The sequence below is a fragment of the Condylura cristata genome, unplaced genomic scaffold, assembly GCF_000260355.1.
Source record: "Condylura cristata isolate star-nosed mole 26May11 unplaced genomic scaffold, ConCri1.0 scaffold00006, whole genome shotgun sequence".
NCBI classification, from domain to species: domain Eukaryota; kingdom Metazoa; phylum Chordata; class Mammalia; order Eulipotyphla; family Talpidae; genus Condylura; species Condylura cristata.
The window spans coordinates 57316393-57329132 of NW_004567107.1; the positions used below are offsets into that span (position 1 = coordinate 57316393).

Here is a 12740-nt window from a genome sequence, read left to right on the forward strand (position 1 = left end):
AATATATGTACTGGATAACCCTTATCAGTCACTTCAAAGAAGCAAGAAAGTAGGTGATTCTGTATGATACTTTCAAATATTTTTTGAAAACTGAGAAACATGCTGAGTTAATAGGTTGCTACTAATAAACTATCAATGTTATTACTGGACAAATTGGTGAAAGAAAAGAATGAACACAGATCTTCATTCCACTCTTCCCACTCTTGACCTTGTATCCATTATCTTAGAGCTTTTAGGTGTTGCCTGAGAGTTCTCTAGTGGGAGGGCTGAAATTGTTGAATATAAACACAAGACTTATCCTGTTATTGGATGAATTACAAAGCAAGTTGAATTCCTAGTCTTGTAAAATGTCCACTGTTAAATTGAGAACATTAAAAGGGAATGATTGAGATTCTTTAAATTGGGATGGGACAGTGTGGAAGGAAACAGAGAGCTGGAAATACTGAGCTAAATTCTTACAGGCCTTTTCTGTCATTAAAAGAGATCTCCCATAAAAGAAATCTGCTCAGCCCACACAGAGATGAAGAAGTTCAGAAAACATAATTTTAAGTTACTTCCTGAGAAAAAAAATTTTTGAGTTCCAGCATCCTTGAAGAGCTCTGGGATCACTTGAGCTAACTAAGCTTTACAATGGGAACCCATGGAAATAATATTTCTCCCAAGCTTATTCTGAGAATTGAGTTAATAGATATAAAGCTCTAATTATGGTATATTAAACAAAATATGTGTGTTACAACAACTAAAATAATCAGAAATTAATATCCAGTTCATTCTTGGAACATATATTTAGAAAAAAAATGTTTGTGCAACTAGTCAGGATTCATATTTTGCAGCTTTTGGTTTCAAATGCAAATGGGCTGTCATATCCTGAATACTGTTAGGTGTTACCAAGGAAAATTATCCACATTGGATCTAATGATAAGTATGAAAAGGGTAACCAAAAGAGAAGATAGAAATAAAAAGCAGTCTTAGGAATTTAAAAGTTACTCTAATTAGTCATTAATGAGAGTTACCAACCATGAATTCTTTATTATCATGCAGTGTATCATCTTTGTGCACTATGATACATCAGTGTTACTTTTTATAAGCTCTGGGTAAATCTGTTGCCTTCTGATTGCTTCTTTAGCATCAGGATATCAATAAGGATCTAAGTTTCATTTCAGTTTTAAAATACTCTGACTTTATGATCACAAAAGAGCTGATTTCTCTCTTTTTTTTTTTTTTTACTCTGAGTCAACAGTTAAGAGAATCATGAAAGATGTCCTGTCTGTGTCTATTTTTATTCGATGGTTTCGAATTCTTTGCTCTCCTTCCTCTCATCTGTTATTCCCATTAATTCTTCAAGTTTCTTCTCCAAATATTTTTTTAGTGACCGTCGTATTGCCTTCATTTTCCTCCGATGAGTGACACAAATATGGAATCTGGAATAAATAAATAGTCCCAAATTCAATATTAACAGTCTTTTTTCTTAAAACAATACCAACATTTCCTCTTCATTTTCTGAATACCTCTGCCAAAGTTTTCTCCACACCGAATAATATCTTTATTTCCTTATATTTCCACTTGTGGACAAAACTCTTCATTTTTATCCTGTCCATATCATATCCTAGGATTGCAAATGACTAATTTGTCCTTATTTCCACTGAGTGGAAAGGAAAGATTGAGCATTCTTTACCATAAAAAATGCTTGACCCACCCTATGGTTTTGGAGGGAAAAAACTCACAGTAACCAGGCACTTCCCAATATTACAGCTCCTGCTAGGAATATCAAAAATAGTGCAATCTCTCGAGCCTCAGCCAACTTTACATCCTCTTCTGAAAGAAGAAAGAAAGTAAAAAGAATATAAATTGGGGAGAAGAAAAAGAATGACTTGAGGAATTTATCCCCCCCCCAAAAAAAACACAACTTTCCAACTATAAGCAATGTGCTATGTTTACAACACCCATCACTGTTCTCTGATTATTCTGATCTTTATTACTTTTTGATCCCCAGATTCTACAAAGCTTCAGCTTTTACTCCCCTTAACCTGATATTTTCCTCTCTATTCAGTCCTTTCATTTCTCAGTGCTTCAATTAACTCGGTTAGAAGTAGTTTATATTGCTACAAATTTGGCTCAACATTTTAGGTTTTAATTTTGTGTAACATTAGCAGTCATTCAGCACACACACATACACATACATATATTATGTATGTATTTTAAATATTTATTTATTCATACAGAATTGGAGTACTAGCTAGAGATGCAGAGGCAGTGAGAGGATTCACCAGAGAGATAGTGGGGGGAAAGGCAGATTGACAAATTACACTGCTGAGGGGAGCAGTGGGTGAGTCAGGAGAGGTCTGTCACGCCATGTGGGTCTCCTCTGGGGTGGGGATCGAGCTCACGCTGAAGTGGCTTTAGCTTCTTAGTGCTGTGCTTTAAGCCGCTGCACCACCAGGGAGGGCCCAGCATCTATATTTTTGAGAAAACAGTTTCTTGAACCCTGACCCTCAAAATGCCATATCACAATCTTTGTTACCTCCACAATAATCTCCTTTGAAGCATTTGGTGGTGATGCGGAGACAGGTCCAACAGTCCAGGATAGGACCTTCAGTCACAACTGATAAAGACAAGGTAATTGAAAATTATTTATAGCCTAGAGTTTCCTTAATCCTGACATCAAATGGCATTTCTAGGACTCTTAAGGTTACATTTCTAGGAATTCTTCCTCATTCAGGCAATCAAGTGCCTTAATGGATCAAAACCTTCTGTAATTTAAGTCTTTTCTATGGAAGAAGTGAGAAAAATGATCCCTTATCTAATGTGGATGATATGGACTGTAAACTATATTCTTGATAATACCGCTGACACCTCAAACATCTGGTGCATCAAATTTCCTAAATTGTATTTTGTTGTCATGTATCACTAGTAGTCCCCCTTGTAACCACAATTTTAGGAATTCAGTTTTCAGTGTAGGTAGGTAGGATAGGTAGTGTACTATAGGGCAGAGAAGATGAAAAAATTTGGGATGAACCTCAATTTGTCACATTTCTGTACTCACCACAATCTTCAGAACAAGCTAAAAGAGAATCAGAAAGTTCTAATGAGCTTATTCAACTTAGAGTTTACCTTACTTATAACCAGTATCTTTATTTACCCATAAACTTCCAGCAACCCCTTCACCCATTCTAACTCATTCTACAATGCATGAGATACAATCCTCCTCTCACACTATAGTTCCTATTCCTTTCACATAATTTCAATTTTATTAGACCTATTTTATTACCAATGTCAGAGAAGTTCTTTAATACTTCTTTCAGGTTGGATTCCAGGTTTTGGCGGACATTGAGGAGCTTGCCTTGAAGGATAAAGGTACCTAAGAAAGGTGGAAGGAGCATAAGAATATAGGGGTGACTCTTCCCTTCAGAAGTCAATCTTAGTTTTTCCTGGTTTGCCCCTTCCAACTTTCCTCAGACCTGTGTAGCAATACCATCTTTGAGTATTGAAATAGGATGTCACTCACCTTTCCATGTTTCATTGCTCAATCTAGAGAGTTCATTCTTCAGGAATATTCTCAAGTTAACAACCTGTTGAACAGCTAGACAGAAGGAATATAAAGGTACAAGTTGAAAAATTACTGTACCTATGTAGGAAATGACATGGACCCAGTTACTCTCACTTCCCTGCATCCCTTCTACCTTTAACCCCCACATCTCCCCCTCAAAAACAAAAACAAAACTTCTCAAGGACTTCAGCTTCCCTCACCCAACACCCGAAGCATCTTGCGCCTGTGGGAGACCTTGGAGCTTAAATGGATCAATTTGTTACTCTGCCGATCAAGGAAATGAGTTCTTCCAGGGACTTCTGTGGGTACAATATTTGCCAGCAAGGACCTTATATCTTCTTTGAATTTGGGGTCACATTCCAAGCATCCTTTGACCCCATGAAAGATTGCCAGGGACAGGGACAGGAGCAGGAGCAACCACAGGTCTCCCATTTCCTTGCCCCAGTCACCCTCTCCCCAACAGCAGGTTGTCTTGGCAACTAGTTCACCTAGTTCCCTTTCCTTGAATAATTCAGCAATGAGAGACTTGTGCTGGATAGTTGGACTTCACTCTCCCCTCTGTTTCCATTCCTCGTCTAGTCAGTCTCATTTCCATAAAAATCTTCAGATGTTTTCTGATTTTTATCCTTCATTCTAGAGAGAGGGAACTGCCAGCTAGGGAGAAGATCCCTGAATTCTGAGTTAGAACACACAGAGTGAAATCTTGAGCTCACACAAGCAAAGTTCCATGCTGGGAGGTAACTCAGAGTATTTCTTTCACTCTCTCCCTTTCTTGTGTCCTTAGCAAATCCCCAAAGCTCTCTTGGCCATTGCAAAAGTGTATCAGCAGAGATGGATGGTGGAAGAGAACTCATAGGACCTTAGAGACTGCTCAGTCTAAAATCTGCTTCTACAGAATAGGTAACAAAACACCAGGATATTGAGGTTCTTGGGGTCCCAGCCCTGATGGTAGAGTATTATTGAGAACTAGCAATAGGTATCTAGATGTAATTAATAAAAATTACATCAAAAATATTATTTAGAAATTTATAGTATGTTTGTGTATAGATGACTTCTCTACTTATGCTATATAAACTTTTTATGTCCTTCATAAAGAGAATCTGTGGCAGAAGAATAGAAATATGAATTGAAGAACATATGTTGATAAATGGGAATCCAGTAATGCTCAGGGTCCTTAACCAAGAATATCTTGATGATAAAGTGTGTAATGTACAAGAAAATAGCAGTTATCACAGGCTATTCTCTCAAGCCACCTATAAGGAAGATGGCCAGTTTAAGGTCCTTAGGATAAGAATGTTCTTTGTTACTTGAAAAATACTTAGAATGCTTTTAGAGTACCTGTTATCTCTTTTATTATATGTTGCTTCTGTGATTTTGACTTCCTAGAAACCAGGAGAGTCTAGGATTCTAAGAGGTGAGCAATAGACTTAGTCTAAGGGATCTGAGAACCATGTATAGAAGGTTATGGGAAGAATTCAAAACTACTACTAATTCCATGTCTGCCATGTGTCAGATATTTTGCTAAACATTTCAAATAGATTATCATAATACTTTGAGAGATTATCATCATTTTACAGAAAACAGAGACTCAGAGATATAAACAATGCTTTCTACAATATAACTAAGTAGTTATGGAATCAGTATTCAAATATATGTCTCTCTATGTATTTCAACCACTGCCTCTCTGCAATCATATTCATGGATAATGCAGAAAACATTCTTTTGAAATTTGATAAATCAGGAATTTGGTGTGGTCAGTTAAAATTGTTTGATGCTCCAAAATCAGCACTCTCTTCTCTGATTTTATATTCCTTTGGCTACATAAGCTCATGTTTAGAGGATCTCCAAAGGATTTTCACATACCGAGGTCTGAAGGCACATGAGGATTAAATTCACTTTGAGAAGTAAAATTGGAGATTAAAGGGGCTAAGTAACTCGCCAACAGGTGGCCAGGTAATTTTTTTATTCCAAGAGAAAATATATATAATGGAATCTGGGAGACAGAGAATAATGGCAACTTTGGAGGCTATAGGAAGACCCTGGGGGAAACAAAAAAGACCATGGATACTGATTTTGCTACCACATGATTGCAGTATGTTGGACTCAGACAAAGGTCATTGATCAAGAGAGTGGCACCTTCATGTTGAAAACCAACGACATGTTTAGTGACTATGATTTGGATTTCATAGTTGGAGTGGAGCTTCCCAGTATAGAAATGGTCTGAGCAGCCATTGTGGTAAGTTTCTGATCACCTGGGAAAGGAATATTCTTCTGTGTGTGCAAAGCGGTTAGAGTGGGCAGTGTGACTGAAGGTAGTGTAGTGGGCTAAGTCTAGGGGCAAACTGCACCTGCAGCAGATATGTGGCAGTGAGGTAGACCATCCCATTTTCCAAAAGGGAGGCCACTGTCCCATGTGTTTCACACTTCCCGAGTGTTCCCTGCCATCTTTGGGAAGCTGCCACATGAACACTTCTGACAGCCCAATAAGTCACTTGGATGGATTTTAGTCAGAATGAATGTGTAATCAACATATTCTTCATTCTTTGAAACCTAGCATTAAAAAGAGAGATAGAAAATGTATATTATATATATTTTCTGGTTATTAGTAGATACTTTTGTTTTTAAACTGGATAGTTAAATAGGACATGCTGTCATATTACTAAGTAATTCTACCTCATTCTGTGGCTCTGATCTATAGCCCAAAACCAATTTATCCTCATTTCACCCTTCCAGCTTAATTTGCAATTTGAAATTTGTAGGATGAGGGGAAAAATAATTTGGCTTTTGGGTAGTCTTAGGGTTATCTGAAATAGCAAGCCATTTTTTAAAAAGATGATGGGGGTTGAGTTTGGAGAGGGAATATAAAAGGGAAAATAGTGGAAGCAATACTACTGGCATGGAATAAACTACACTCGGTAACAATAGACTGTACTGAAAGTAAAGGCAGAGAGAGGTGCACACAGGAGTCTAAGGGGAGACAGAACAGCATTAAGTCTGGAGGAATTTCTTGCAGAAAGGCTGGATCCAGGAGTCTGGAAACACAAATTAATGAAAATATGGTGACAAGTAAGAACCCAGTAATGTTCAGGAGTTTGGTAGAATTTTCCTGAAAGAACTCATGATAAAAATAACCACAGTTATCATGGGTAGTTCTTTAAACTTCATAAGTGTAAAATATTTCAACATTACTTAATGTATCTAGAGGCAAAAGGCTAACATACAAATCCTAGGTTGAATGTATTAGTATTTGATTTGGCCTGACATGGAGGGAATATGACATATGGTCATAAATTATAGAATTGTAGAATTAAAAATAGTAAAACTTATTATTACATGATAGCATATGCATTCTTAATATTATACAATTTTTTGATCATTTGTTCTCACACAGGTGAGTGTTGTGTATGTTTTTGCCCTATAACACTATTAGAAAGTCCCTCTTCTAGGTACTAATAAATTCATTGTTTCAAAGCATTTGGCTGTTAGAAATCATAATGCAATGAATTTTAAAATTGAACAAGTTTCATCACCAACAGCAAGAAGCTTTGGAGTAATTTTTACTCAATCCTTCATAGATTTGGCTTCCAGATCTAAAAAAAGAAAAAAAAATGAATCTCTGATTCAAGTTTTTTATTGCCTCTTTTCTGATGCATTATAGGTCTGAGCCATGGTATATTGCTTCCCCTACTTGTCACTTCACAGAAAACCCTAGAAGTTTGCCAAGCCATCTACTCTTAGGTCTAACAGTTACCTTCTTCCAGATAGTCATCTGAGAGTAGGTAACCATTCATTGGTATTTGACCATTATATATTATCTATCTAGGCAACACAGTAATTATAAATCATTATTATGTTAGATAGTCAAATGAAAAATATTTTCTTTATGCCTCTCCATTTATTTTCTCTTGTTACCAGTTTTTCTCCTCATAGTGTTCTCATGTTCTTGGGGAATCATAAAGTTGGATCCTTGAAGACTTTGTTTTCTTAATAGATAAAATTCCTTCAAGCTGATTCCATTAGGAGGGAAATTGGAAAGAACAAGAGGAGAGGAGTAATAGAGGATAAAGTTGTGTATCATAACCTCTTCTGTTGAAGTGAGGGTCCCAAAAGAGAGGACATACTAGTTTATATGAAACACTGAGAGAAGAGTGAGCTTTTGCCCTGCAGCCTGTAGGGGTTCCCAAGTTACTCCATTTACCAGTGCTTAGGTAACTGTATTAGAGAAATAGTATTAGCATGGGAGGGTTGGCTAATAGTGGGTGTGGAAAGACCAATGCATTGCCACTGGCTGCCAGCTGAGGGTTCTCAAGTGGGAAACCTGCTGGGGTATGTGGCTAAGGTTTGGTAAAGGAGAACTTTGAGAGCTTGAGGGCAAGTCACTAAGTTACCACCAAAAGAAAAGCAGTTTGCAGCAAGCCAGGGAGGCTTGATGGAACCAAATTCTCTGTAAAAGCCATCAGACCCTGAGGAAATAGAAAACTGGCCCCAAAGTGTTATACACACAGGGTTTCCCGGCATACACCACCAAAAGCATCCGAAATGGGGTATTGCAATCTCACCTTAGAAGATAACATCCATTGTCAAGGAGTTAAACAAGTATCCTTAAAGTTAAAAATAAGTTATTATGCACGGGTTTGTATTGATGCCTCAGGTAACACCACATGGATACAGAGATGGAGTCATGGAGAATGCTGCATAATTCAAGATGCTGCCCAAGAGCAAGAGCCTGGCCTTTTTGTTGATAAACCATTCATACAGCATTAGTCATATAGGGAAGCAGAAAAGGAGAGGGGCAAGTAGAAAAAGCAGGGGAAGGGTGAAACTGAATTTCTCATTTGCTGATAGCTTGTAGATTAAGGTATGTAGATTAAGTCCTGAACACATTAATCTAGTTTTCCTTAAATAAATACTAGGCAAATATGTCATTATTCCTTTCCTCTCTGCAAAGAAATTTCAGATACAATACACAATAGCCAACAACAAGAAGTAATATCATTGATCACACAGTCTGTAGGAAACAATATTTTGTAGCACCTACTAGCATTATCTTATACAATCCTTATTGCCAAGATAGTGATAGTATCATTTCCATTTACAAATGATATTTGAGATAGAGGAGTTGATATAATATATTCATGACAGAAACAGCTTTTTGGTTGTAGAGCTTGCTTTCTTAGTCTTGTTTTCATTTTGCACTTTTAATTTTTTAAAAAGATTTTTATTTATACACACAGAATTGGGGTATAGGCCAGAGGTGCAGGGGTGGTGAGAGGACACAGAGAGACAGAGTAGGGAACAGAACAGGCCGACTGACAAAGTACACTGTTGAGGGGAGCAGCGGGCTGGTCAGGAGAGTTCACTGAGCCATGTGGATTGCCTTTGGGGTGGGGATCAAACGTATGCTGAAGTGGCTTTAGCTTCTTAGTGCTGTGCTAAAACCTGCTGTGCCACCAGGGAGGACCCAACACTTTGAATTTTTAATCACTAAGCTCTCTCATTCTTTATATCCACAAACAACAGAAGTACCTACCCAGTGTCTAATGTCACATTTCTGGAAAACTACCAGTGAATAAGGCATTGTAACTTAATATATGGCACAATATCCAGTTCAAAGTCTGGTCCCTGTGGAGACATATTTCTCCTCAGATATAGAGTCAAGGGGTAAACTTTTTGTTGAATTTGAACTTTAGTGTCATTATACTTTAAGATCTACTCATCTTAATGTTGATAATTACTTTGCATACTACTACCTTTCATTCATATAAGATTTAACATTTGAATCTTTTCCGACTTGTAGGCTTGTCACCTTAAAATATTGTTTCCGCTTGATTTTCTTCTCAAATATGCTAAGTGTCTTTCCTGCCTAGTCTCTTTTTAGTACTAGAGCTATACTTGGTTAATAATCAGTGAATGCATTGAGAGTTTAATCAGATTATCTTATACATAGAAGGGTATTTTGAAAAGGGGGCCTTAACTAAACTTGTCTTTTGGCCACTTAATCACATAGGAGAAACTGAACATTTTGTCAACTGGGAGGCAGGAAGGTTTCAGTTCAGTTCAGGCAAGATCTTGAAGGAGTGGGACTTGTGTTCTAGAGTAGATTAGTGGTCACCACTGTTGGTATTGGAGTCTTGCCTAGGGGCTTATATTTAATTGAATGAGGGTCTTTTAACTAACACAGCTAATGTAACATACAGAGAGTGATAACTAAGAAAACATTTTATGGTAATTGTTCCTTTAATTTATTGCAAGTTTGTCAACACATATACAGTCAATTTCTTTTTCAAATGACAGAAACCCCATTTCCTAGATAGGAAGAGAGTTTGCGAATTTCATATTCTGTAAATTATAAACATATTCACCAAGATGAATTTTAAAAAGCACCCTAAATTGGTTTTCTTTAAATGGTAAAAGTAATGTCTTAGAAGAAAAATATAAAATGTTTTCAATTGCAGCTATTTGAAATTTTCATGACAAATACTCCATAAGATTCTTTCTTTCCTTAGAGCCTTAAGAAAAGACCTTGGCAAAATGTGCATTGACCACTTTTCATTTATGCCAGGTTTAGCTCTATGTCTGAAGGGCACATGCGATAAATTGGTCATACATTATCTCATTTGCAGCCTGAGTTTTATGAGCTCTCATAAAACAATTACCATATATACATTTTACAATAAATGGGCAAGCAAAGTAGCTGCAAACAGTATGGAAAAGTCAATAATTAATTTCAGATTTCCAAATGTGGCAGAGACACTGAAGCTTTCTCTTCTTTTCAAAAGAGATGGTTTCTTTGTTAGGAATATGCAAGCACGTTAATTCATTACTGTGTGGTCTCTCTTTTTCCAAAGCTTGTGAGGTTTAATTTATGTGCAAGACTGAAAGCTGTTTAAACGGATAATATGCCTTCTTCATGAGAAATACCACCCCTTTATGCTCCATTAAATTCAGGCGTTGACTCTATAAGCTACGTACCAATTATTTCTTTCCAGAAACAGCAGCACAGTTTTTTCCACAAAGGACAACAGATTATTGCAGGCTGTTATTAATCTCTACATAGTCCACAAAATACACAGGGCACTAGGGAGAAAACAATTGACTAGCTATTTTAGCATTTGTAAAAAATGCTGTATGGAGAGGACATCAAAAAGAGGATGCTTATCTTTTTGCTACTTTGAAATTATTTTAAATCTCTTGAAAAATAGAAAAAGCTCTAAAATTAATCATTAATACCCCCTCTCCCAGATCTCCCCATATTTAAGTAGTACCTGTGGATAAACACCGAGATGGTCTTTATCTGGGTGTTCTTTGTTTTCCCAAACATCCTGTACAGTTTGACTACCCTCCAATGTTATGGCATGTGTCAATAGTTATATAGTACAGTGAGTGAAATACCTATTAACATCCCAAAGGGAATTCTTTTATTATAACATTGATGCATGACAAAATGGTCCAATTTAGGTAGTAAAAATCACAAAGGTATAACTAGTACCTCAGCATAATCTGCCATAGGCTAGAAGTAAAGATAATGGCTGTGGATTATTGTGGGGCTATGAATTACTCAAGTCTCAGGACAATTTATGAAACTGTTGATACTTATATGCTTCTTTGTATCAAAATCAAAAGAGAATTAAAAAGAAAAAGATTTATGCATACAGAACTGGAGTATAAGCCACAGATGCAGGGGTGGTGAAAGTCTTCACCACAGACAGAGCGGGCTGCAGAACAGGCAAATGGAGGGAGTACACTTCTGAGGGGAGCAGCAGGCGGGTCAGGAAAGGTCTGCCTCGCAATGTTGGTCACCTCTGGGCGGGGATATAACTCACACTGAAGTGGCTGCAACTCACTTGCAATGCTGTGTCCTAACCCCTAGCACCACCAGCGAGGGCCCCAAAGGAGAACTTGAATGAGATGGCAGTGGCTAAACGAGTTTAAACTTTTTTTGACTTTTCTCATTCTAGTGAAAAATATGTCTAGTATTTAGCTTTCATTCAGCAAGTATTTGTTAAATATTTGCAGTTAGTATGATTAAAAAGAAAACTGGCATAGAAATGTTTACCTTCATAGAACTTAAAGTTAACTATAGTGCTGATAGCTCAATGTATTTTTTATATGCTATAATGATTCCTTTCTTTCTGAATTTGGAGTTCATTTTAATCTATGCAAAATGGTTAATCTATGCCACTAGTTAATTGGTAAGTGTTACAAATCAGCACAAACACTGGGCTTGCTGAAGCCATGGAGTATCCTAGAGAACTTAACATGTTACTTTTTTAAAAGATAGAGCATTTTAAATTAACATTAAAGTGTGTTCTTAAATGCTAATTGAGTTTCAGAAAAAGTGAATATGCATATTGGAATTCTTAAGAGATTGCCAGATTTGAATTTGCAATAGTCTCTCAAGGTACATCTGATGGGTGGGAGCTCTGGGGGTTATTCATTTGGAAAGACAATTTAATCACCAAATAGAATATGTTGCCTACAGAGGTAAAGGTAAATGAACAAAATGTAATATTGAACTAAACACTAATTTTTATGCATCGATTTACTCTAGTAAAACTTGCAACCTGTATGTGCTAAATATTATTCCAGGAAAATTTTCAAAGCCATATCTGTGATTCTGTACTAGCTATTAGACATGTAGGCTAAGACTAATGCAAAAGAAAAAATCCAAAATAACTGTAGAAAATTAAAACTTTTGCTATGACTAGTCACTTGATTTACTGAGGCTTAAAATAAAAATTTTAGTTGCCTCCACAATGTACAAAGCATTTCTATCATAAGTGAAGAAAATATGGTACAACAGATAAATTATTAATAGAGAAACATTGGTTTACTTTTTTTAAAAGGTTAATTTATTTATGCATAGAGAACTGGGGTAGAGGCCAGAGGTGCAGGGGAGGTGAGAGGATCCACCAGAGACAGACTGGGGAGGCTGATTGAAAGAATATACCACTGATGGGAGCAGCTGGTAGGACAGGAGAGGTCTGCCATGCCATGTGGATGACCTGCCGGGCGGGGATCAAACTCATGCTGAAGTGGCTTTAGCATTTTAGTGCTGTGCCACTAGGGAGGGCCCACATTGGTTTACTTTCTAAAGCTTATTTTTTTTTTAAAGATTTTTTTTTTTATTTGTGCATACAGAACTGGGGTACAGGCCAGAGGCTCAGGGGCAGTGAGAGGCTTCACCAGAGAC

General features: G+C 36.9%; 1 protein-coding gene across 1 annotated transcript; it reads right to left on the reverse strand.

The window, feature by feature from the left end:
- Positions 1 to 1279: 1279 nt before the first annotated feature.
- On the reverse strand, positions 1280 to 3979 carry IZUMO3 (IZUMO family member 3). Its single transcript, XM_012721254.1, has 7 exons — positions 3748 to 3979; positions 3506 to 3580; positions 3269 to 3358; positions 3044 to 3061; positions 2522 to 2602; positions 1725 to 1815; positions 1280 to 1421 (listed from the first exon to the last, which is right to left on the reverse strand). Exons 1-7 carry the CDS (start codon positions 3977 to 3979, stop codon positions 1280 to 1282), a joined length of 729 nt encoding a protein of 242 aa, XP_012576708.1.
- Positions 3980 to 12740: the final 8761 nt, after the last annotated feature.

Excerpts from the sequence above, each read along its gene's own strand:
- IZUMO3 (XM_012721254.1), bottom strand. The coding sequence starts at position 3,979 with ATGGGAGACCTGTGGTTGCTCCTGCTCCTGTCCCTGTCCCTGGCAATC. Across the intron at positions 3,359-3,505 it reads GAGCAATGAAACATGGAAAG|GTACCTTTATCCTTCAAGGC; the intron begins GTGAGTGACATC and ends CACCTTTCTTAG. Across the intron at positions 1,816-2,521 it reads CAAAGGAGATTATTGTGGAG|AAGAGGATGTAAAGTTGGCT; the intron begins GTAACAAAGATT and ends TTCTTCTTTCAG.